Here is a 26,214-nt window from a genome sequence, read left to right as displayed (position 1 = left end):
TTTTCTCTATTGCTAATGCATTTAGGTTTATGCTTTTCCAACAGGATCCTATCCGGATTTTTATGGTGAGAATCTTAGGAATTCGTGAATCGTGTCCGTTCATCGTAAATCGTGCGGTTAATTTTTGTCAAGTATTGTTTATGTTTATTTTGAAATAAAAATATTTAAAATAATTTCTGGCCGCACGATGTACGATGAACGAACACAATTCATGAATCTCCAGAATCCTCACAAAGAGAATCCAACGAAGATCTGGACTCTATGCTTTTGTTTTCGAATTTTTATTGTAAATTGGGTTTAGGGCTTTCTAATTTACTAATGAATTCAATGTGATGAAACTGTTTGTACTGGCATTGTCCTTTACCTTAGAAACTACTCAAGCAAGCAAGATCACAGAGGGAACAAAAGCTGCTCAGAAGTACTTAAGTATGGAGAGTTGGCAACCATTTTTAAGGAATTGGATCCCAGATCCATTTTGTGGAGATCATAAGGATTTTCACATTTTAATTATTTATCGTGTATCATACGATAAAAAATTATTTAATTTTTTTATTATTTAAAATTAAACACAAATAAAATCTAATAAAAATTGACTATACAATATATGATAAAGAATTAGAATATAAAAATCCTTATAATTCTCACAAAATGAATTTGAAAAAGATCATTTTCTCATTTTTAAGACAAAATATTGATTGAACATTCCCTCCCACCAGATATCTCAGTTGTTGCCAGAACTTTACCTTTCACCAATAATGACTAAAGGGCTTTCTGTTGTCCTACATGACAACATGGAGAAGGTAGGGGCAGCCAATGACATTGACACATGCTCTCTCGTACAAAAGCAATCCATACTCCATTTTTCTGTCTTCTCTAATTTCAAGTCTTGTTTTAGGGTAGTGTTATTCGGGATACTATTCTTTATTTTTCATGCATTTTTATTAATTTTTATTTATTAATCTTCTTTAATTTATTTAATTCAACGATTGAAAATTAAAAAGAGTGTATAAAAGAGATAAAAATGGTTGTTTGGAATGTGGATAGCACTACCCCTTGTTATATTCAACCAAACTCTTTTTATTAAATTTTATTCACCAAATGATGTTTTAATACGTTATTTATTCATCTAAGGAGTATTAACTTTAGACTTCATTTGTTTTTATTGAATAAGACTCAGGATATACTGTTAGATGAGTTAATAAACTTGATGAAGAAGTTGGAGTCTCTCAAATTACGAGAACAAATTATATGGATTGAGTCTACTATCGTGATAGCATTTTGGTTGAATAACACAATTATATATTAAGACATTATGTTATTGGACCAAATTGTTAGGAAAATGCTAGGGAGATTAAATTTTTAGACTATTTTTTGACGACCACATGATGTGGCAATTGATGGTTGGACTCATTTTTTTAATGATTTGAAGAAAAAATTCAACCATCAACAATCATATTACGCTGTCTACAAAAAATAGTTTACAATTTGATCTCTTTATTCTCTAGCATCACCCGAATTGTTATTATGAAGGTATACCTTGTTCACTCAAATTCCTTGTCTAGAAACCTTAATTAAGCAAATGATGACCCTAAACTTTTTAAATTCCAGTAATTAGTTCAGGCTTTTAAAGGCTGAATTATTGCCAATACCAACTTTCAAGCCTTTTAAAGCTTTTAGGTGCAATTGACATGCATAAAAGGGCATTCGGTTATCATAAAAATCAAACTACGTGGACATGGTGCATGCCCTAATTATTGGTCTGCTGCTGAAGAGAAATATCGAACATGTAAAAATTGGGATTGAAGTATTATTTTTAAACTGTGTGTCAGTTTAGATCCGCATCGTTAGGTAAGTTAATTATCATATTCCCAGACAAACTTTTTGGTATATTGCCTTTGGGAAACACTATCATCGAAATTAAGCAAGTGGCACGTTCATAGGGTTTGGGATTTTGTTAATTAATTGAAAGCTTTTTAGCTAAGCTGTCAAAACTTTTCAATTTGATCATTGAGATTTAAAATCGATCGAAGTAGTCTTTTAGATTATCCACCATCAATCATTTTTTATGAATTTGTGAAAAATTTATGTCGAGTTAAAGAAATAACCAGTTCAAGAGAAGGGGTAGATTTAACAAAAATACTCTTAATTTAACGGAAATTACTTACAGAATGACCAAAATAATTGACAGATGACAATCTCAAGAAGTCTTATATCGATTTTAATCCTAGAGGTCAAAGTGAGGAGTTATCAAGAACCTTTTTGGATAAAAATCATTGATTGAATGAGTTTGTTGTTATTTCAGAGGCCAAACTTGTCACTTTACATATATCAAAGCTCCATCTCAATCCATATATCAGGTTAATGCTATGATAACCAATTAGGATTTCGAGATTTTGGAACTACCACTACCAGTTCATCGAATAAGCAAAACTTTTTTCTCTTTTCCTCTTTTTCTTCAGCTTTGCAGAGAAAAATTAAAGATGCCGTTTGCCACAGAAAGTAGACATATATGCATATGGTACAATGCCAAAATGTTTGTGACAAAAGAGTTTTTACTTTTATTTTGTGTACAAATGTATATTTTGTATTAAAAAGGTGGAGGAATTTGAGCGGTCACACAATAAAACCGTCATAATAATGTGGTATCAAACTCATTAATTATTTATGAGCCAAATTTAGATCTCGCACTTACAGTAGAAAATAAATACTATTAGATCCTAATATTAATGAAGACAATTTTTAAAGAATAATACTTGCATCCCCCATGTGGGGAATGCACATATTTCTCCATTTGCAAATAACATATCTTGACCGAATAAAATCAACAATCGGAATAGTCCAATTTATTAATTTTTATTTAAATAGATAGTTCATCATGAATATACTTGGTACCTAAACCATCAATCTTTTTTAGAAATTTGAATGACTAGGTTTCTCCGATTAAATGATTTTTTATATCGGTGATCTTCAAATTAAGAATAATAGATTGAACGTTTCAGATCGTTGATTTTATTCGGTCAAGATACGTTATTCACAAATGGGGGAATGACCTCATCCCTTCAAAGTGGAATGCAAGTATTATCCATTTTTAAATAAGGAATTCTTATTTGAGTTTTATTTTGATACAACGATATTATGAGAACGGAGTTGGACTAACCTTCACAATGTGACAGGAGTAATATTGAATCGAACTCGCCAATTGAACCTAATATCTTTTATTTACATGCAAAGATGAATTCTTATTTGAATGTTTAAAATCTATTATGCGTTCCTCTGTCATAAAAGCATAAGAAAAAGAAAAAGAAAAAAAAGAAGATTAAAACAGTGATATATCATGATAAGGTAGGATGCGTACAAAACCATCACAATTAAGTCTTATTTGAACACGTACGTGATATGATCTTGATTTATATGATACCAAATATATATATGATCCTACTGTTTCTTAAGAGGTCGACAAAAAAAAAAGAAACTGTTTGTTAAGAGAATATTATATATGTAATCAGGTACGGAGCTAGAAATTTCTTCTAGTAGGAGCAACCCGAAAATCAACTAAGAAAATCTTATTATATTATGATTTATACCTAATATGATAATAGGGATGATTTCAAATGATGATGCATCACAATTCTAATATTACAAAAATTTCAATGTAGTAGTGGAAAGTGGCAAAGTGAGAAGAAAAATATTAATACATAATTACGCGGGAGAGGTTTTTCGATTTAAATGACAGAACAAGAGCACTTTTGCTCATATAATATTTAATATGGAGTATATGCAGTATGAATGTATGTTGGATATTAGATACATATATTTTCTTCAAACATAACGCGTGTGTATTATATAATTGTAGTCTACAATTCAACAAACGAATCACTTGAATGGGGGCATATGCCCCTAGTGAGCCTTCATTGACTCCGTCCATATAGGTAATCCTCGAAAAGATAAAGTATATATTATGATTACTAAAAAAAGTTGTGTTGTGTTTGTGTCTAAAATAACAATGGAACGAACTTTCTTTTAATCGCATTACATTAATGGCTATATTTAATGACATGCAAAACCTTATTGATTAACGAACGCGCTGCTTGCATATATACATGCAAGCATGCGTGCATTCCAACAAAGATGATGGCTTGTCCTTTGCCTCACCTGAAGAGATTAATCAGTCTTGAGTCTTGCACATATAATCGATTGGCTTTTGCCAAAACCACTTCCTTATGATTGTGGTAAGCATGTACTAGTTCAAAAACAATAGTTTATGTTGTAACAGTTCTATCTCTTTTTTGTATTTTAAGCCAAATTATATCTAGCCATAGTAATAAGTAAATTTGTATCAAACTTGCCCGTCATAATATTTAAACTTAAGACATTTTACTTACAACTAAAAAGAAATATCACTAAATCGTAGTACTAAGTGAATGAAGGAGGAAACTAGTATAGAAGCTAACGTTACTATTGAATTAAGAAGAAAACTCCCACAAGACGAGTTTGAAGTTTCTTCCATATTTTTTGTTTTTCCATAACAAACATAGATTAAATGAAGAATCCTCTCGTCATTTGGTAAAGAATGCATATTCACTCACGGTTAAATTTGATTTGAATAGTTAAGATTAGAACAATTTTTATGGATAAGATTAAAGCATTATAACGCATCTATTTATTTCCATCTTTTATTGATTAAATGCTATAAGTTAAATTCAATATGTGACCATGAATTCCTGGTCACTAAAATAGGAGTCGTATGAGAATTTATATAAACTAAAAGAAAAATAATTACATTTCAAGGGACTATGTGCCAGTGTATGCAGGCATGAATCTCAATTCAACCTAATACCATGACTCTAGTTCAACCAAATGGGGTCACAAATTAGATTGATGTACGTAGCATCGCATTGAAAGGATTTGGCAATAAAAAAAGGGAAAGCAACTATAATATTAAGTTCTAAAATCCCCTGCCCCAGGAAGAGAAATAGGTATGGTGGTGTTTGCTAGGTCATGATATTATTTTTTTAGGTAATGCTAAAGAAATTAAAATTTTAAATTAAATTTTGTATATCAAAAAATGTAGTTATTGATGATTAATTATTATTTAAATATTTATTTACATACTTATTTTTTATTAATAAGATATTATTTTATTTGTAAATTTAATTTATTTAGTATTACCTTTATTTTTCAACTTGTTTTTGACTTTCATCAGTTTCCTTTCTGCCCTAATTAGCGCGAGCCACGCTACCGTTATGATTGAATAAATCCCCTCCATTTAAAATATGAATTGATTGATGTGTGGGACTTGGTAAGGTCAAATTACTCATGTACCCTTTATGTGGACAACATAACTCTTCAATGTCAAACTTTTACAAAATCTAGATTCTTCAATATATTAGCTATTTTGATTTTGAACGTTGTCATGTTTAATTTTTTATTTTTTTTCAAAATAAAAGATAATTTTATCGGTAGAGTAGGAATAGCAACGTTAACATCAATAGTCAGAACAAAATATATTAAATTATTTTTGAAAAAAAATAATAGGTGTGACTTTGATCTATGAATTATAAGATAAGAAGTTTTAGCAGTTGAATGTCCTGCATCGGCCAGAGAAAGAAAGAAAAAAGAGTTTAAATATCTTAATTTTACTTCAACTAATACTGAGGTGTTTTGTGACAAAAAAACCACATATGATGAACATTAATTTTTTTTTCCAAAATAAAAGATAATTTTATCGGTTGAGTAGGAATAGCAACATTAATATCAATAGTCAGAACAAAATAAATTAAATTATTCTTAAAAAAACAATTGGTATGACTCTGATCTATGAATTAAGATAAAAAGTTTCAGCTGTTGAATGTCCCACATCGGCCAGAGAAAGAAAGAAATAATAGTTTAAATATCCTAACTTCACTTCAACTAATACTGAGGTGTTTTGTGACAAAAATCCCACATACGACGAATTGTGCAGGTGGTAATTAACAAGTTGGAGACAGTATCGGTATTTTTGAAAGTGAGCCTTGATCCATCTCTTTGATAATTTGACATTTCACTTCAAAACAGAATTTCAGCTTGTCTTGGTATTACTTGAATTAAAAAAAAAAAGTATTCGATTACTGTAGAAATGATTTGCTAAGCATTCTTAACAAGAACTTACAAGAAAGAAATTAACCAACAAAATGAGTTTATATTTTTTGTCATATTGTTATTCTAAATTTCTTATGATATTTTGGACCACTGCTAAAATGAAGGGTTGTAGCCCAAAAATGTAAATCTCATTCACAAATAGAAGCACTTATATATAAAGGATATGTAAAGTAAAGCTTTGAGTCGCATCCAAATTTAATTCAATAGGTAGGGCTCCATCAATCTTAAATAAACGAAGATAGAAATATTTCCAAAGTTTTCGAGATGTGCCATTCTTTTCCATATATATGCTAAGAAAACATGCACGTAGTGCTCGTTTTAGCTTGATATATATTGTTGGGACCAGATTGATGAAGTTTGGTTCATCATTTGACAAGTATAATGTGAAGTGTGGTCCATACGAAAGAGAAAATTGAGAGTATACTTGTTTATTTCGAAAGCAAATGCCATTCTATGATACTTGGGTTTTAAGTCTTTCACCTAATTATATATTTGTACAAGCTTCTCATATTTGTTTGTTTCTTAACCTAAGTTTTACTTCATAACATATTTTAACGCACCTTCTAACCAAAGTTCATTTTCTTTAAAATTGATCAAACAATTGTCTCTTAGGACTAGAGTCTAAGAGTACTCTTCTCTATTTATAAGTAAAACTTTTGTAGATGTCAAATTCTGTACCAAATTTAAATAAATATATAAGAAATTTAACCAGGAGTCGAAATAGGTGCTTTTATATTTTTACTAACAAACAAATTGACACTTTTATTTTCTTTACACGAGCAATATTCTAAGAGTTTTTTTATGTAACATATTGAGAGTGGGGTTTGGGCTGGTGGGCTAGTAATAATTTTGTATCAAATCACTTAGAATGGTGAGGAGAAATATTAGCATCATGATTCTAGTGATTATGATATTCTACACGTTTTTTGCTACAATAACGATATTCTACACGTTAAATGCAAGTATTTAAGATTTGATAAATAAAGGAAGTACAAGTTTTTAAGAGATGCTAGATATCAAATTTCACCTAATTAATTTTTAAACATTGTCCCCTTGAACTTCAAACAAAAGAAAAAAAAAATAGAAAAATGGTCAACCACCTTTGTACAAATCATTATATTAGGGATTTGTGAAGAAAAAAAATATTAGAAAGGGTTGTGCTATCCACACACTTCTTTTTACTTCTCACACATTCATTGTTAATTTCTGTCATTTGATCTTTTTTAATTCATCCGATCCAACGATCGAAAATTAATAGAATGTGTGAGAAGTGAAAAAGGGTGTGATCCACACACGTCCCGGTTAGAAATTTAGTTTAATAATGGTAAAATTGACATTTTCAAGTTTGTTGGGTGTGATTATCAAATTGTACGTAAATAGAAAATAGAAATACACCAAACCCTATCCAACAAAATATAAAAAATCTTTTTCCTTGGTAACAAATAAAAATTGACCAAACCAAAAATAGTATGATTCTATTATTGTAATTTCCTCAAAATCTCCGTGCTAATCCAAAACCCCATTAACTAACAATTACCACTGTGGCTCAGTAGGTCCCATTTTATTCAAAATTTCATCTTTTAAATCCCTAAATTCTATCGGATTCAAACGGCTCTCTGAACTGGAAGAGGCAAAATTTTGGAACCAATCTGCAGAGAAATAAAAAATTAAATTTAAATTCAAACCAAAGAAAATAACAAACAAAACTATGCTTTGAAGCAAACCAACGTATATACTAATCTTCTTCGCACGCTCCATCTCAAGAGTTGGTTTCCAATTTATTTATTTTTTTCAAGTGGCTCTCTACCATTATAGTAGAGATGAATGCTATCTTTGGATCACGGAATGATTTCAAATTTCTTTAACTTTTAAATCTAAGATTTAAATTTCTAATATAATAAATTTATCGTGTAACAAAAAAAATTATTTATTTATTGTTTTTCAAAAAACAAAGAGAGGAGAAGAAAAACAAACAGAACAGAAACAGGGGCTCATCTATCTGTTTTCATACAACAAACTGATTGTCCATTTTCTTTCCTCCATTTTCCCAACTCTCTTCTTCTTCCTCCTTCCCCACCCCCCACCCCCCCCTCTCTCCCTCTCTCTCTCCCCCCCTCTTTCTCTCTCTAGAAAAAGAGGTTTGTCTCCTCAACAAACTCAACCTCCCCTTTCCTTCTAGTCCTCCTTCTCCACCTCCTCCCCCTCCCTTCTCTCCTCTCTCTTTCTCTCTCTAAACCTCGTAACTTAGGCTTTCAGTATCAAAATCCCCAAAACGTAAACCCCTCGATTAGCCCAGTTTCGGAGTTCGTCTCCCTCGGTTTTTCTTTCTCCCCTAACAAGAAAAAGATTGCGCATTTCCATTTCCACAGCTCGCCGTCCGTCCAATCCCCAATTGGGTTTTTCTGTTTCAGTCTGAAGAGAGAATTTGAAGAATTGGGTCGCTGTTTCTGGACACTTGGATCTTCGGATTTTGTGGGTTCTTGGTTTTCTTCGCAATGCGGGGTTTGAATTGGGTCGGGGTCCAAGTCCGAGGGATTTAATTGACGTTTCGAGGTGTGAATTTGGGGGTTCGGGAGGTGTGCATAGACTGAATTTGTAGCTTGTGATTGTGAAAATGATGGTTTCCGTGTCTCCGTCGATGATAGCGAGGAGCTCGTTGGAGGAAATGCTGGAGTCGCTTCAGCGAAGAGATATGGGGGAAAAGCCAAAGGAATTGCCGCCGGCATTACCAGCTCGGCCGCCTTCCAAGGCTCGGCTGCCGTCAGCCCGCCGCTCTATGCCCAACAACTTCAGGGTCGAAAACGCAGAGGGTTCTCTGGAGTGTTTACCTAGTTTGAATAAGAGAAAAGAGGGGGACTTGGGGTTCAAGGCAGGTCATTTTGGTGTGAAGAAGACGGAGAATGATCAAACTGTTGAGTCGCCCTACGGCGGGTCACTGGAGGACTGTCGAACGAGGCCGGAGAAGATTGCAAAATCGGATTGCGATGACAACATTGGTTATTTCATCAAGAAGGTAATTAGGAGGGTGACAGTTGGTTGGCTGATCTCCTTTTTATTTTTATTTTTTATGTTTCTTTACTCTTACGCATTGCTTTGTGTTACAGTGTTATTTGGAGTATGGTAATCCAAGAACTTTAGTCCATAAGATAAGTTTTGGGTAATGTGATAGAGCTTGGATTTATATGATTGCAATGATTCCGCAGAATTTGGATTTTGGTTATGATGAACACCTGTACTTTCAAATTAGAGGTCAAACCTTTTTGTTGAAATGTCATAGATCCGTAAGAAAAAAAAGATTTTTGTTCGATATCATTTTGTAAATATAGCATCTTTGTTCTTTGGGCATAGGAAATTTATTTGTAAAACATGAATTGATGTTGAAATATTTGGTTTCAGAGACTTTGTGTTTGGTGTCGGCTACCTAGTGGGCTGTGGGAGTTAGGAACGATACAGTCAACTTCAGGGGACGCCGCACTTGTTTCACTCTCTAGTGGAAATGTAAGTTCATCAGTTTTTGGCTTCACCCCAAATCCCATTTCAACTGCTGAAGGCACTTAGATTGATGGGCTGTTTATGCCCTTGTTCTGTTACTGTAGGTAATCAAAGTGCATAGAGTTGAGCTCTTACCTGCAAACCCAGATGTTCTCGAAGGTGTGGATGATCTTATACAGCTTAGTTATTTGAATGAGCCTGCTGTTCTTTACAATCTTCAGTGTAGATATTCCCAGGATATGATTTATGTAAGTATCACATTTTCCTGTTGCTGATGCATTCGTTTCAGATTCATGTCTTCTTCTCTTCTCCTTTTACATTCTCGTGCTTTTAATCTGTAGAGCAAAGCCGGGCCAGTTTTGATTGCAATCAATCCTTTCAAAGATGTTCAAATTTATGGAAAAGATTCTATTAGAGCTTATAGGCAGAAACTAACAGACAAACCTCATGTCTATGCTGTGGCAGACGCTGCTTATGACGAGATGATGACAGGTGCATGACACCTATTTTATTTATATATTTACTTTTGTGCCAAATATTTTCTTTTTATGGTGGCATTGTTTAACTTGTTCTGTAACTTGTTTTTGACCGTTTTCCTGGATGTAAATTTTATTTTGCAGATGATGTAAATCAGTCCATAATCATAAGGTTAGAACCTCTTCAAATTGGTTTCTGGTATATTAGAATCTTCTTTGTGAATCACGCTTAGTACTTGTGTACTGTGTTATCCTATACTAGATCATAAAGTTCATTGTTAAATCAGAATGTAGTTTGCAAATAAATAGTCAATAAATTTTCTTTTACAGTGGGGAAAGTGGAGCTGGGAAAACCGAGACAGCAAAAGTTGCAATGCAATACTTGGCTGCTCTTGGTAGTGGCAGTTGTGGCACAGAGCATGCAAATGCAATCCTTCAGACCAATTGTATACTAGAAGCGTTTGGAAATGCAAAAACATCCAGAAATCAAAATGCTAGCCGATTCGTAAGTTACTTTATTTCTTTCTTCTTTTTGAAGTTTTATTCAAAGTTATTGCCTGGAATTGGTTATTTATTTTGTCAATGATATCCATCCCTTGTTTTTCATTACTTAATTGAGGTCTAAAGGGTATGCACTTTAAACATGGTTTCTGCTTTGCTTCAGGGGAAATTGATTGAATTTCATTTTAGCACTGCGGGAAGAATATGTGGTGCTTTTATCCAAACATGTAAGCTGTTTAAATTGAATAAATTCCTTTTCTGGTATTCTATTACCTGACTTGCATTTCAATCAGAGTAACTGACTTGATTTTACTACCTCATTCACATGTCAACTCCAATGCGGCTATCATGATTGTGAACAGTTTTTTTGGACAAGGTAATTAGTTGCCCCTTTTGAGTTTAATCAGCTTAGTTTTAGCTGTCTAAATATGCCTTATCTGACACTATAACGTCTCATTTGAGCAGTCCAGAGTTGCTCAACTAGAAAATGGTGAGAGGTCGTATCATGTCTTTTATCAACTCTGTGCTGGCGCTCCATCAACGCTAAAAGGTAGGGAAGTTTTATTTTAATCATCAATTCTAGTTGCTTGTTTCACCATATATGGCAAAATGGCAAATTCATGCCCATTAATCTCTTTTCTAAATTTATGTCCTCTTTATGGGATGCCTAGATTTATAAATTATAGTGTCACATCATAAGTTCGGGTGTCTACTTTGTTGAAATCTTGCTGTATGACCCATGAGCTTTAACATAATTGGCATGGGTTGAGGTTACGTGAAAAGTAAATCTTAGGTTGAATTCCTCTTCTAAGCAAGAAAGGAAAACTATATAGTAGTTGGCAGGGAACCTAATGTTTGGAACCACTATATCACCACATAATGTTTGGAACCACTAACACCACATAAAAATATTGAGCTCCAGGCTAGTCTTCTTGATTCCTTTTTACAAAATTGGTTCGTATGGTGATTAGCAATGATCAGTTATCAGTAATGGCCCTTGCTTGTGTTTCAGAAGCTGGCAGGAAACGTATTAAATGGGTTCATTACAAGTTCTATGATAACCATTTGCCTTTTAATGTTTAGTTCTGTTATTAGACAAAATTAGAGCCTTCAACAGTTCTGCTGTACAAGTATTGGGGAATCATTGTTTGTTTTTGATTGCAGAGAGGCTAAACCTTAAAAGGGCTAGTGAGTACAAGTATCTTAATCAGAGTGATTGTTTGGAAATCGATGGTGTAGATGATGCGCGAAAGTTTCATATACTTGTGGTAAGTAAAGAGATAGTTGTTTATATCACCATTCATGCAATCAATATACTTTCTTTTCCAGTTTGTTCCTTCTATAACCAAAGTGTCACTTTCTCCCATGTTGTATTGTTTTTGCATCTCCTCAGGAAGCGCTAGATGTTGTTCATGTTTGTAAGGAAGATCAAGAACACATGTTTTCATTGCTGGCCGCAGTGTTATGGCTGGGAAACATATCATTTCGAGCGATTGACAATGAGAAGCATGTGGAAGTGTTAGCTGATGAAGGTAAGAAATAGGTCATTCACTTGGTGATCTTTCCATAGGATATTTTGTATAGAATGCTTGATTCTAAGCCAGTTGCATTCCTGGCTTGGATTTTTAATGATAGTTCTAACTACTAAGGTTTTCTATTTGGTCATTCACTGGATCACTGGAATGGCATTTTGGGGTCTGCTACTGCAGTCATATTATTGAGCAGTGTTAAGAGTGTTGTGCACATATATGTCCAAAAAGACCTTTAAAATTTTGTCTATCCAAATTTTTGTAAGAGGTTTCCCTCGGTGTCTGATTTCATTCCATGTCAACCATCTGCGGTCTCAGAATGTGTTTGTTCTATTAAGTCAAACATTACTTTTAGACTTACACTTGAGCACATGAACAGATGCCTACATATTAATAGGGCAAATGACAAGTCATCTACTGTAGTTACTGTTAAGTAGTATGATAAAGCTAAATGTAATCAGTTATGTTAGTTACTGTAATTAGTTAAGATAGTTGAGGGTATTCTTGTAATTAGACTAAGGCAGCTAAGGCTATATATATTCACATCTGTGTAACTGATTATTCCATTCAATACAATCAGAAAACTTACAGAGGAAGTTTTCTGTTTCTATATGGTATCACGCCATTCTGCTTCCCAGCACTGATCTTCTCTTCCGCTCGACAAATCGATCGTTTCTTGATCGTTTCTCTCTGATTCTTTGCTTTTTTGTCTTCGATCTCTCTTGAATCTTGATCTCTTCAAGATATGGCTGCTCAATTTGATTCACCACCCACTGGATTGTCTTCTCCGATCATCTCTCCTTCGATCCAAAACCCTAATTCTTCCTCTAATCCCAGTCCTTTGAACTCGTATACCTCTCTTACGATTCACAACATTGGCAGTATGGTGCCGATCAAGCTGAAACGATCTAACTATCTGCCATGGCGAGCACTGTTTGCTCCCATTTTCCGCCGCTACAAACTTCTTGGTATCATTGATGGCACTGAGATCTGTCCTTCGCCCTTCCTGCCAGATCGCTCGATGAACCCTGCCTTTGAGGATTGGTATGAAAAGGATCAAAATCTTTTGATTTGGCTTAATTCTACCCTCTCCGAAGAAATCATTCCGTTCACAGTTGGTGTTTCTTCTTCTCGCGAGCTCTGGGTAAAGCTTGAACAGCGCTTTGGTGGTGTTTCGGAGGCTCATATTCACCAATTGCGATCGCGGCTCCAGTCCATTCAGAAAGGCTCTCAATCCATCTCTGATTATCTGCAACAAATCAAGGAAATTGCTGATTCCTTGCAAGCTGCTGGTGCCTCAGTGTCCGATCGTGACCTAATTGCTGCTACACTTCATGGATTGCCTGATGATTTCGAATCCTTTATTGATTCCATTATGTTGCGGTTATCTTCTACCTCCCTTGATGAGCTCCATGGTCTTTTACTCACTAAAGAGTTATCTATGGCTCGTCGTCGGCCTATTATTCCTTCTTCTGCTACTGAGCCGTTTCAAGCTTTTTCTGTCCACTCTCAACCTCCCCTGCTTCCTACTCCATCTGCCTTTGCTGCTCAACATCAACCTCTTCACTCTGCTTCTAGGTTTAACTCCAACCGTGGTAAGCCATCTCGAGGTTCCTTCTCTTCTAATCGCAACAGTCGCAATTTTCACAATTCTCGTGGTACTTTTTCTCCAAATCGTGGCAATCGCAATTATCAAGGATCTCGCCACTTTCAAGGTTCTTCCACCTTCAAAGTTCCGTGTCAGATCTGTGGTTCTACAAGTCATGAGGCACTGGACTGTTTTGATCGTATGAATCCGGACATCTGTGGTCGAATCCCTCCAGCCAAACTTGCTGCTATGTGTGCGCACAATTCAGTCAAACCATCTCAGCCTTGGTTAATTGACTCTGGTGCCACTTCCCACATCACCAATGATGTAGCCAATATTTCTTCTCCTACTCCCTACACTGGAGAGGACAAAGTCTACATTGGCGATGGTAAAGGATTGTCTATTCATCACATTGGTTCCTCATCTCTGCACACTCCCCATAATTCCTTTAAACTGAGCAATGTTTTGCATGTTCCTTTTATGAAACACAATCTCCTATCTGCATATCAGTTTCTTAAGGATAATAACTGTTCATTGACTCTTGACCCTTATGGATCCACTGTCAAGGATCGCATTTCGGGGAAGATGCTTTTGCACGGCCCTGTTAGGGATGGTTTCTATCCTCTCCAAGGTTCCACCAGTCTTCATTCATCTCCCTCAGCTCTTCTCAGCATCAAAGCACCTGTCACACTATGGCACAAGCGCCTTGGCCATCCTTCCTCCTCCATTTTTCGAAGGGTTATATCTACTAATAATCTTGCCCTACAAGGCAAGAAGAGTGTTGATTTTTTCTGCTCAGACTGTGCACTTGCCAAGAACCACAAGCTTCCTTTTGGAGTGGCTTCTTCATCAACAACTCAAAGTCTCCAACTTCTGCATTGTGATCTATGGGGCCCTGCCTCTGTTACATCTAATAGTGGTTTCAAGTATTACCTACTTCTTGTTGATGACTTTAGCAAATATAGTTGGTTTTTTCCATTGAAGTCCAAATCTGATGTATTTTCTACATTTGTTACTTTCAAAAGCTATGTAGAAAATTTCAGTGGCAATAAAATCAAGATTCTGCGCTCAGATTCAGGGGGTGAATTCACCAGTCACTCCCTTGCTTCTTTTCTTCGAACACATGGCATCTTACATCAATTTAGTTGTCCACATACTCCTGAACAAAATGGTTGTGCAGAGAGGAAGCATCGCCATCTTGTTGAGACAGCTCGAACATTACTTGTTGCCTCTCATGTTCCTCAAGTGTTTTGGGTTGAAGCCTTCTCCACTGCCATCTATCTTATTAATAGGCTTCCTATTTCTGGTCTTACACAGTCTCCTTGGGAACTTCTCTTCAAGCAACATCCCGATTACTCTAAACTGAAAGTTTTTGGCTGTCAATGTTATCCTTGGCTTAAGCCTTACATTCCTAGCAAACTGGATGCTAAAAGCAAAAGTTGTGTGTTTTTGGGGTATAGTCTCCAACATAAAGGCTATAGGTGTCTTGATCCCGTGACCAACAGGATCTACATCTCTCGACATGTTGTGTTTGATGAACACTCTTATCCATTCAAGTCCCTGCTGAGTAACAGTTCAACTTCAGAGACTTCTTCTTCAGCCTATTCTCCATCCTTGGATCTTCACTTCCGCCACTATGTCTCAAGTTCTCCTACACCTAGTACCTCTTCAGACTCATCATGTCCTTCTGCCCCTCCACCTCCACCTCCCCCTGCAGTTCCTTCATGCACTCAGTCAGTGGATCCTTCTAGTTCATCCAGTTCTGTCTCTCTCAGTAATTCCTCTCTTGTACCTCTTCAGACAAGTCATCCACCACTTTCTGTGAATACACATCCTATGATTACAAGATCTAAGGCTGGAATAAACATGTCTCGGGCTTATTCAGCAACCAAACATCCACTCCCTGTTGATCTTGACCTTGTTCCTAGTACCTATCTGCAAGCATCAAAGCATGCTCACTGGAGAGCTGCCATGCAAGCTGAATATAATGCTTTAATCTCCACAGGAACATGGTCTCTTGTTCCTCCTCATCCTTCTCAAAATGTAGTTGGTTGTACATGGGTTTTCCGGGTTAAGAAAAATCCTGATGGCACTCTTGACAAACACAAAGCCCGCTTGGTGGCAAAAGGATTTCATCAGCAAGAAGGGGTTGATTTTCAAGAAACCTTCAGTCCTGTTGCAAAACCAGTTACCATTCGAATTCTTCTTGCACTTGCTGTCCAATTTAATTGGTTCTTGAATCAGTTAGACATTAGCAATGCCTTTCTTCATGGTGACTTAAAGGAGGATGTTTACATGCAACAGCCCCCAGGTTTTATTGATTCCAATTCATCCCATTTTGTTTGCAAGCTGAAGAAATCCTTATATGGTCTTAAACAAGCTCCTCGAGCTTGGTTTGATAAGTTGTTTCACGCCCTTCATACTCTTGGGTTTCACCAATCCCAATCTGATGCTTCCTTGTTTGTCCTTCCTGGTCCTCAACAAGTCATTGTTCTTGTTTATGTGGATGATATCCTAGTCACTGGCCCTGATTCTCAACTCTGTCAACATTTTATCCAGCAACTTAGTAATCTGTTTCCAGTGAAAGATCTTGGCCCTTTACACTATTTCTTGGGATTGGAAGTTAACAGGTCTTCCAATGGCCTCTTTCTTCATCAAACTAAGTACTTACTTGACCTCCTCAAGAAAACAAATATGGAAGGTGCCAAACCTTGTTGCACTCCTCTCGGGTCTCAAAAGCTGGACCACAGTGGGCCTCTCTTATCCAATCCCACTGAATATCGTTCCATAGTTGGTGGACTACAATATCTCACTTGGACTCGCCCGGATCTTGCATTTGCTGTTAATCAGATCTGTCAGTTTATGCATGCTCCACGAGAACAACACCTTCAAGCAGCAAAAAGGGTTCTCAGATTTCTTAAAGGTTCTCTGTCTCATGGGTTATGGTTTACTAAAGGTACCCTCGCCCTTTCAGCTTACTCTGATGCTGATTGGGCTGGCTGCACTTTTGACAGGCGGTCTACCAGTGGATATTGTGTTTTTCTTGGCCTTAATCTCATCAGCTGGAGTGCAAAGAAACAAAGCACTGTTGCTCGTTCCTCTACAGAAGCTGAATATCGTTCTTTAGCTCATACTGCAGCAGAACTCACTTGGGTTTGCAAAATTCTCAAGGATCTTCATTTCCCTCTTCCTACTCTACCTACCCTATGGTGTGATAATATTTCTGCAATCTCTTTAGCCTCTAATCCTATTTTTCATGCTCGAACCAAGCATGTTGAGATTGACTATCACTATATCCGAGAGTTGGTTCTTGCAAATCTCATCAAAGTTCAATATGTTTGTAGTGAAGACCAATTGGCTGATCTTCACACCAAATCTTTGTCCAAGAACAGGTTCTCTTTTCTCTGTTCCAAGCTTCCAATTGGAATCCTCACTGATTCCTCTTTTAGCTTGAGGGGGTGTAATAGGGCAAATGACAAGTCATCTACTGTAGTTACTGTTAAGTAGTATGATAAAGCTAAATGTAATCAGTTATGTTAGTTACTGTAATTAGTTAAGATAGTTGAGGGTATTCTTGTAATTAGACTAAGGCAACTAAGGCTATATATATTCACATCTGTGTAACTGATTATTCCATTCAATACAATCAGAAAACTTACAGAGGAAGTTTTCTGTTTCTATACATATGAGTAACTTCTCTTTGTTTTTCCATTGGGCAGCTGTAACCATTGCTTCCATGCTGATGGGTTGTAGTTCCCAGGAGCTAATTCTTTCTTTGTCCACCCCCGAAATCCATGGTGCCAAGGATAGTATTGACACAAGGCTAACACTGAGACAGGTTTGTTAATTTCTGTAACAATCTATGCTTGAGTCCTGACAGCCTTTAAATGCACTTTTTGATGAAAATAAGGCTTATTTTTTCTTTCGTTCTTTCGTATTCAGGCAATTGATGCAAGAGATGCCTTGGCAAAATTTATCTATGTTAGCTTGTTTGACTGGCTTGTAGAACAAATTAATAAGTCACTTGCAGTGGGAAAATGCCGTACTGGGAGATCCATCAGTATACTTGATATTTATGGGTTTGAGTCATTCCAGGTACTAATATATACTTCAATTTTGGTGATGTTTGCAATAAGATTTGTGTATTTAGTAATGATCTTAAGGGCTATTTTTCAGAAGAACAGCTTTGAACAAATGTGCATTAATTATGCAAATGAGAGGCTGCAACAACATTTCAACCGACATTTATTTAAGCTTGAGCAGGAGGTGAGCATCTCAAGTGCAATGTAGCATTAAGGTTGCTTAGTGTCAGACTACATGTTATGACTAAACGTGTGAATTGTGATTGCTTATTCCTTTTACTTCAGGAATGTGAATTGGATGGGGTTGATTGGACTAAAGTTGATTTTCAAGACAATCAAGAATGCTTGAATCTGTTTGAGAAGGTATTTCATTGAGCCTTCTATATCACTGACCTGCTAATTTTTCATCAGAATTTCATTAGATTCATCTTCACTGTATAGTATATGTGACATTCAAATCAACTTGTATAATTTGTGATAATTAGGGGTTGGGCCTTCACATTTTGTTTTACCTTGATTAATGCTTATGATATCTTAATAGAAATTCACATTGCATGATTGCTACAAAAGCAATGAATTACGTGGTATTAGTCTTCTGTTCTCTTTATATGTTTTAAAGAAAAACTTCATTAGCTCAGCTGGAGGAAAACCCCTCAACTATCCACTTGTATGTTCTAATTGATTCTTAATTGTAAATTCATTTGGTTCGTTTCTTCTCAAAAAAAAAAAAAATTGTAAATTCATTTGGCGCCCTTCTCCCATTGCAAAGTAAGAAGGGTGTATTTCTGATCATAGTATTTGCCTCTATCATTAAAGCCACTTTTTATTGTGTTGTGGGCAGAAACCTTTTGGGCTACTATCCATGTTGGATGAGGAATCGAACTTCCCTAAGGCAAATGATTTGACCCTTGCCAATAAATTTAAGCAACACTTGAATGCTAATTCTTGCTTTAAAGAAGAAAAAGGAAGCACTTTCAGTATTCGTCATCATGCTGGAGAGGTTAGTTTTTGTTTGAGCATGTTCCCAAGCTTTAGTTGTGTGCTGACTTCATTTGCACTATTGTATATGTACGCACCAACTTAAGAATTGTTTTGACTCTGCTTTTTATCATTCTTTCTGCATGCTCTGAAAGTAGTGCATAGAAAGTAGCTAAGTGAATCATGGAAAGGTAAAAATAACAGTGGTGACAAATTATGATTGTCACCGTTTCGGCCTTCTTATTGGAAGATTTCTGAAATAACTCTGGTCTTCGGATTCACATCGAAGGTGTCGGACATTAACATCACGCCAAGGTTTCTTGGACTCACTCCTAGAGAGATGCTAGAAAATTTCTGGCATCACTTCGGAGGTGCCTTCAACTCAACCCAGGCAACTCATCCTTTTCACAAACTTTACTTTGATTATTAACTGCTATCCTCATTGTCATCACCAATCTTCATCCTCTTCAAGGAACTATTGTTAATTGCAAGTTTGCAACCACTTGATTAACACACATGTTTCCTGTTGCCTCTGCTTTATTGATATCAAGGGTGTCTTCAATCCACCCCAGACAACTCATCCTTCCCAAAATTTTTACTTCTTTGATTCTTAACATTTATCCTCATTCTCATCATCAATCTTCATTGTTAATTTGAGTCTCCTCAAGCTACCATTGTTAATTGTGAGTTTGCAACCACTTGATTAACACATTTTTTTTTCCTTATGACTGGTTCCTTGGCTTTATTAAATAACTTAAGCCTTGACCATAGGGAAGGACTGGCTTACGAGACATTGCATTGGTTGCTCTTGATTCTCTTAAATGTAATTTGAGGATAGTCCAACTTATGTTTTCGTACTAGGCAATACATGATGTAATCCTGTACATATTGATGCAAGTTTGATGACCTTTATTTCTATAAAATTGCTATTGGTTTTCATAGTGTAATAGTTTTACTAACATTTGTATTTTTATTAGGTTCTATATGACACAAGTGGCTTCCTGAAAAAAAACAGAGATAGGTTGCCTTCTGTTTTCTTCCAACTCCTGTCATCGTGCAGATGCCGGCTTCTGCAGTTGTTTACCTCCAAAGAGCTTAAGCAGTTCCAGAAACCTGAAAATGATTCATACCAGATAGATGCATTGGACCCTTCAAAATCAAGCGCTGGTATTGACTTCAAGGTACATATGCTTGCACAAGTTTTAGCTGGATATAGGAGTAGCTTTTGTATGCTTAGATCAGATGCCAAAATTTTGAATGTCATCCGAGTAGGATGGGGCTTTGTTAGATGAGTTTGGATGATAGTTTTCTTTTGGTAACAGATGGGGGTCGATGATCTTATTTGTTCAGAAAGCTACATCTCATTCTAAATTATTGAACGGTGGCTGAGACATAGATGTACTGCATCGTTTAAAGTTTAATTGTACATCATTCATTCCTGTAGGGTCAATTGTTTAAACTACTGCACCAGTTGGAGAGCAGCACCCCTCACTTCATTAGCTGCATAAAGCCAAACAGTAAGCAGCTTCCCGGCATGTATGAAGTAAACCTTGTTTTACAACAGCTCAAGTGTTGTGGAGTTTTGGAGGTTGTTAGAATATCACGATCTGGATACCCTACTAGAATGGCACATCAAGAATTTGCAGGAAGGTTGGTATACATTGAACCAGAGTTACAGGTTTTTAGTTAGTACTGGCTTTCTCAACTATCTTTTCTCATGTGTCTTTTGGATTAGATATGGTTTTCTACTTTTGGAGGACGATTTACCTCGGGATCCATTAAGTCTATCCATTGCTGTTCTAAAAAGATTCAGTGTCCTCCCTGAGATGTACCAAATTGGCTATACGAAAGTGTTTCTTAGAACAGGGCAGGTGAGCTCCTTTAAGAGTTTTGAAAATTTTCTCTTCATTTCTTTCTGTTTTTTTTTTTTTAATTTTTTATTTAAAGCTTATTTCTCTGGTGGCTTTCCTAATGTTGCTGAGTCTGGTTGTTCATAGATTGCATCATTGGAGGATAAGAGAAAGAAAGTTCTGAGAGGAATAATTGGTGTCCAAAAATACTTCCGTGGTCACCGGGCTCGTTGCCACTTTGATCAACTTAAGGAGGGAGTCCCAAAGATACCATCAAGTAATGCCTACTAACTTTTATAGTTTCATTTGATCAAGACATTTAGCTGTTTTTATCATATATTACAGCATTGTTTGGTACAATTTGATACTTCTGAAAAACAAAATCCTGGTTCAATACAAATTTTGGACTCTCTTCAGGATGTTGTAGTTTGGCTGACCATACTGTTCTTTATGTTATGAAGTGAACATGCTTGATTTTGTGGTTCAAACTCCATTTGTTGCCCAATTCATGTATAATGAAAAATAATCTCTTTTGACTACCTTTTAGTATTAATGGAAATTACTTTTTAAGATGCAGACGGTCTTGGTGAAAATACTGGAAGGAAAGCAGGTTCTTGTGAAACTCTTGATGAGCGTCAAAATTTGAAGAAGTCACATCCTGAGAATGGGAAAGCTAAAAGGAAGGCTGGCAGGAAGATGTCAGAGGTGAAGGTACTTCCGATAAAGTAATTACTTGCTAAACCTGTTTCCTTTGCCTCATCTCCTTATGAAGATCTTAATGCTGAAAACACACTGAAATTTGACTAGTCATTACCCAATACTTGCTCTTTTTAGCTGATTTGTCAAAAAATTTGTTCAACAGTTATAGTTATAGTTTTACTTTTACCTAACCACATGAAACAATCTAACTTTATTTAATAGAACCAAAAACACGTCCGGTAGGTTGAAGGTTGAGTTTTCAAAAGCACTGCATTAGCTTTAATCTTGAGTTTCAGTTTTAAATAGAAGTCTTTTCCAGTGTGGTTAAAGAATTTTATCTTCCTTGGCTATCGAATTTAAGTCGCCCCACTGTATAGACAAAATTCTCCAAGGCTTGAAAATTTTAAATTGTGAAAATCTGCTCTTTGAAACAGTATGATTACACTTAAAGCTGAAAATTGCAAGAAATACTTGTGCATTTTGGTAAATTTTTCTTTTTGGAGGTTTTGTAAATGAAAGGTCGACTATTTTCCACTCTCTTATGTCTCTGAGGTTTGCGGATCTGAATAACTGAACGTGGAAATGTTTTCTGAACAGGATTTGCCATCAGATTTGGCAGAGCTTCAAAGGCGGGTGCTTCAGGCTGAGGCAACTCTGGTGCGGAAGGAGGAGGAAAATGCTGAATTACAGGAGCAACTGCAACAATTTGAAACAAGATGGTCAGAACATGAATCAAAGATGAAATCGATGCAGGACGTGTGGCAAAAGCAGATGGCGTCTTTACAGGTGAGTTTTCTTGTGTATGCTTGATCTTAGTTTTAAGAGATATGAGTAGAAGAATTGGGGAAAATGATGCAACTTGTATGGTTGTTCCAACTCACAGTCAATCTGAATATTCAGATCTGAAACAGTAATGGATGCTAAAATTATGCAATTTTAATTTATTCTGTAAAACTGCATTATAAAGCTGCACAAGAGATGGTTATCTTCATCCAATTAAAATCATATTCTTGCTGCATGCGATGAAAACCCAAATTGACCAGTGAGTTTGTTGTTCTGGTGACTTGGAGATGATTATCCAGTTTATGTCGACTTAGAAGAAGTCAACTGTTAACGTATGTTATTAAGTTGAACTCGACAGGGTGTTGTGTTTGTAGTTTGTACCCATGCGTCATGGGTTCGAAACCCCCCCCTCCTAATTTATTGTAATAGTATTGAACTCTCCCCCCCTCCCCCCTTGTAGTATTAAAAATTTTGAAAAAAAAAAAAATTGAACTCGATGAAGTTTTTTGAACCCCCACCTTTTTTCGATCAACATTGTTGAACCGCCACCTTAGTCGTAAGCTTTTGGGATCATAATTTACTTCACCACAACCAATGTGCATGCACATGCATCTTCACCTTATATTTACATTTTGTCTCCTTTGAAAGAAATGGATGGTTCCTTGTTGATGATTGACATCTTAGATTGAACTTTGCATCACCTTTAATACTCTCTATTATTATGCAGACGAGTCTTGCTGCAGCCAGAAATAGTCTTGCATCTGACAATACTGCTGGTCAACCTGGAAGACTAGGTTCTGTTTCATCACCCCGCTACGATTCTGAAGAAGCCACATCGATGGGATTCAATGGAGCAGGGCGTGAGGCTAATGGCAGTTCAAATGCAGTCAGCAGTCTGGTGAAGGAATTTGAGCAGCGGAGACACACATTCAATGATGATGCGAAAGCTCTAGTTGAGGTAAAACCTGGGCAGTCAGCTGCAAATATGAATCCTGAGGAAGATTTACGAAAACTTAAACACCGGTTTGAGTCCTGGAAGAAAGAGTACAAGGCAAGATTACGGGAAACAAAGACAAAGCTTCATAAAATTTGGCACTCAGAAGAGGAAAAACGACAGAGAAAATGGTGGGCAAAGATAGGCTCAAGAGCATTGTAGTATCTTGTTTTAGATGATCAATCACCATCTCATGGTGGACCAAGAAGGAGATACCTAAGAGGATGATTGAAGAAAGGAAGTAACTTTCTCAGTAAGCTACCTCCTTCTTCAGTAGCTATTTCTTTGTTGATTAGTTTACGTAGTTTGTGTATATTCTGTTGGCATTGATGTAATGTGCTACAGTGTAGATCTTGTTATTGAAGATGTGGGAAAATATGTTCATATTGTCTCTGTATGAAGTGATTAGTACCTGATTTTCCAATGTGTTTTTTATCTTTCTAAAAGCATATTACATATATAATTGTAGGGTTATGGTTATTCTATATTCAACTCCTGAGCAATGTGTTTGTGTGGGGGAGTTTGGTGCCTAGGATTGGATTGGATAATTTTATAAGTTTAAAGTATATATGTTGAGGATAGAGGTGAATAATTGTATATGTAGAAGTGATGACACCTGAAAGAAACTCATCCTTCTTATTGTATCACTTTGTATATTTGTGAGGTCTTAGGTCACTTAGTACTATGGTCTAGTGATATTTCTCTTTACTTGTAAGTGAGAGGTCTTAGGTTTAATTCTCGGCAAAGACGAATTTGAATGACATTATTGCTAGTCTATTGTGAGGCTTAGCTCATTCCCATATCCCTTAGTTTAGATAATATCCTTTGTTAAAAAAAAAAAAAAAAAAACAATCTGCTTGGATGAGTAATTTATATTTTGACTTGGGCCCAGCTAAGGGCTTGAGCAGTCTGCTCTCTCCATGCACTCAAGTTTGATACCTCCGTCTTGTTATTTAGATTAAATTAAAATATAGTTCGAACAAAAGAAATGATTCAAAGTAGATCTGAAATGATGGAACTAAGAAGATTGGATTACAGTTATAGAGTTGATACTGATAGTGAAATTTGAGAAATCTGATCAATTAAAACGGCAAGTATTAACATCTCCATAAAATTTTCCGTTCAATTACATTCTCCCAAACAAGATTAATAATTACTAACTAGAGGAACTGAAGATTAATTTATGATCCGGGCACAAACTTGGTGGCATAGACCCATGCATTGTTAGCTACAGGGTTGTCAAGGTGGTCCAAGAGGTTCTCTAGGGGACCCTTCCCAGTCACAATGGCTTGGACAAAGAACCCAAACATGGAGAACATGGCTAGCCTCCCATTCTTGATTTCCTTCACCTTGAGCTCGGCAAAGGTGACAGGGTCATCGGCAAGGCCGAGGGGGTCGAAGTATTGCCCTCCGGGGTAGAGGTTGTTGCCCTCTCCTACGCCATCAAGACCGTTGATACGGAATCCTTCAACGAGACCCATGAGGATGACTTGGAACCCAAGCACTGCTAGGATGCTCTGAGCGTGGACTAGGTTGGGGTTGCCCAAATAGTCGAGGCCGCCTTCTGAGAAGATTTGAGCTCCGGCTTTGAACCACACTGGCTCTTTGAAGTCCACTCTCACCCATTTCTCGAGAACTTCTGGGGTGATGCAGCCTAGTGCTCCAAGCATAGCCCACCGGCCATGGATCACCTAAAGTTGCACAACATTACTAAACCTCTACTTCCAAATCAATGCAAAGTAGTATAATCGTTATCAACAACAATCTCTCGTTAGATATAAAAAAAGTTATGTTGTCAGACTGTAAATTAAGACTGCATCATTAGTCTCCACTCATTTTGGTTTTGAATTGCGAATAGAAGGCAATAACATGCATGTATTTTTGAAAAATATGCTTAAAGTCTTGCTTCATTAATTCTTAATCTTAAGTAACTGTTTGGGTTATTTGGGGAGTGGAAATTAACACTAATGAGAACGAAAAATTAACAGTACTTGAAGTGTTGAAATACCTCAAGAGCCCGGTTCTTAGCAAAGGCCTCTGGGTCAGCTGACAACCCTGCAGTATCCCAGCCGTAATCACCGGGAAATTCTCCGTTCAGGTACGAAGGAGTCTGAGCAGAAAAGGGTCCCAAATACTTCACTCTGTCTGGTCCATACCACAAATCATTCCCCTATTCATGTCACAAACCCCGAATATTAGACATGCATTCTGTAGTTTAGACTAATTTAGTGTAGACCATCGCTTGAATAAAAAAAAAAAAATTACATAGATACGTACGCACCATGGTGTATTTGCCAGTTCCCACTGGGACAACATCTCTGAGAGTGTTAAAACTTGGCCCTCGGCTTTGGCCAAGAAATGGGGTTGTTTTTAGAAGAGTGCTTGAGCTAGCAGCTGCTGCCATGACTTTCCAAGCTTTCAGAACTTAATTCCGATGACTTGATTTGTGTTCTGATGAATTAATTGGTGGAATTGTGTTTGAAGCTTGGAAGTGTGTAGAAAGGAAAGCTGTGTGTGCAATATTATGCACAGATGGGTGGTTGAGAATGCAGGAGTGGGAAGTAATGGTGGGGATTCTGAGGGTTTGAATCAACCAATGAGAAGGTTTCAAAGGATTTTTAAGCATCTCCAACTCATATCTTTCTATCCACATTTTATCTAGCCAAAGGCACATCACAAACTCACAAGTCCTTAATATTAATTTGTTGGGAAAACTTGCACTGTGTGGCACAGATGGATTTAGTGTTTGTATGGGGCCCTACGGCAAATTCCTGATGGATAAATGAATGGTGGTTGTGGTTTAATGTCTCTAATTGCTCGGGAGTAACTTACACAAAACGGGCTTACTACTATACCGGATGTTGTGGTTAATAATATAATATCAATTAACAAAAACTTACACATGACATGTTAATTGTATAATGTATATTATATTATTGGCTTGGGATGCCATAGTAGCTATGTACCCATTCCATGTTAGTCATTCTCCAAACTGATAGGGACATGTTGCCCTTGCTTGGGGGAAGGGGCTTGAAACAACACATTTTATTATATAATGATAAATTTACACTAAGGAGTGACATAATTGGTTTCAAACTAGCCAT

General features: G+C 36.4%; 2 protein-coding genes across 7 annotated transcripts; one reads left to right on the top strand and one right to left on the bottom strand.

The window, feature by feature from the left end:
* The first annotated feature begins 8,608 nt into the window (after positions 1–8,608).
* LOC137742660 (myosin-2) lies at positions 8,609–23,507 on the top strand. 6 transcript variants are annotated; one of them, XM_088680005.1, is made up of 23 exons: positions 8,609–9,151; positions 9,535–9,636; positions 9,735–9,878; positions 9,972–10,122; positions 10,251–10,278; positions 10,437–10,611; positions 10,771–10,834; positions 10,970–10,983; positions 11,073–11,157; positions 11,772–11,875; positions 12,001–12,139; positions 17,444–17,562; positions 17,667–17,819; positions 17,901–17,990; positions 18,092–18,169; positions 18,648–18,806; positions 19,762–19,965; positions 20,229–20,434; positions 20,520–20,655; positions 20,782–20,911; positions 21,212–21,339; positions 21,931–22,119; positions 22,844–23,507. In XM_088680005.1, the coding sequence occupies exons 1-23, from the start codon at positions 8,753–8,755 to the stop codon at positions 23,270–23,272; spliced, it is 3,426 nt and encodes a 1,141-aa protein (XP_088536131.1). In that variant the 5' UTR covers positions 8,609–8,752; the 3' UTR covers positions 23,273–23,507. The 6 variants fall into 6 exon arrangements, with proteins under 6 accessions (XP_088536131.1, XP_088536129.1, XP_088536133.1 ...); XM_088680003.1 differs by having other exon boundaries at positions 21,212–21,345; XM_088680007.1 differs by having other exon boundaries at positions 21,212–21,359.
* A 667-nt stretch (positions 23,508–24,174) lies between these two features.
* Positions 24,175–25,785, bottom strand: LOC137742395 (chlorophyll a-b binding protein 13, chloroplastic). Its single transcript, XM_068482255.2, has 3 exons — positions 25,392–25,785; positions 25,119–25,280; positions 24,175–24,801 (listed from the first exon to the last, which is right to left on the bottom strand). Exons 1-3 carry the CDS (start codon positions 25,512–25,514, stop codon positions 24,292–24,294), a joined length of 795 nt encoding a protein of 264 aa, XP_068338356.1. The 5' UTR covers positions 25,515–25,785; the 3' UTR covers positions 24,175–24,291.
* Between the last annotated feature and the right edge of the window lie 429 nt (positions 25,786–26,214).

The sequence above is a fragment of the Pyrus communis genome, chromosome 11 (genome assembly GCF_041283825.1).
Source record: "Pyrus communis isolate YQ-2024b chromosome 11, ASM4128382v1, whole genome shotgun sequence".
NCBI classification, from domain to species: Eukaryota; Viridiplantae; Streptophyta; class Magnoliopsida; order Rosales; family Rosaceae; genus Pyrus; species Pyrus communis.
Note: the sequence above shows the minus strand (reverse complement) of the source record. Positions and strands in the feature narration are given on the sequence as shown.

Excerpts from the sequence above, each read along its gene's own strand:
- LOC137742395 (XM_068482255.2), bottom strand. The coding sequence starts at position 25,514 with ATGGCAGCAGCTGCTAGCTCAAGCACTCTTCTAAAAACAACCCCATTT. Across the intron at positions 25,281-25,391 it reads GAACTGGCAAATACACCATG|GGGAATGATTTGTGGTATGG; the intron begins GTGCGTACGTAT and ends TGACATGAATAG. Across the intron at positions 24,802-25,118 it reads CTAAGAACCGGGCTCTTGAG|GTGATCCATGGCCGGTGGGC; the intron begins GTATTTCAACAC and ends GTGCAACTTTAG.
- LOC137742660 (XM_068482583.2), top strand. The coding sequence starts at position 8,753 with ATGATGGTTTCCGTGTCTCCGTCGATGATAGCGAGGAGCTCGTTGGAG. Across the intron at positions 17,563-17,666 it reads CAAGGCTAACACTGAGACAG|GCAATTGATGCAAGAGATGC; the intron begins GTTTGTTAATTT and ends TTTCGTATTCAG. Across the intron at positions 21,346-21,930 it reads GGAAGATGTCAGAGGTGAAG|GATTTGCCATCAGATTTGGC; the intron begins GTACTTCCGATA and ends TTTTCTGAACAG.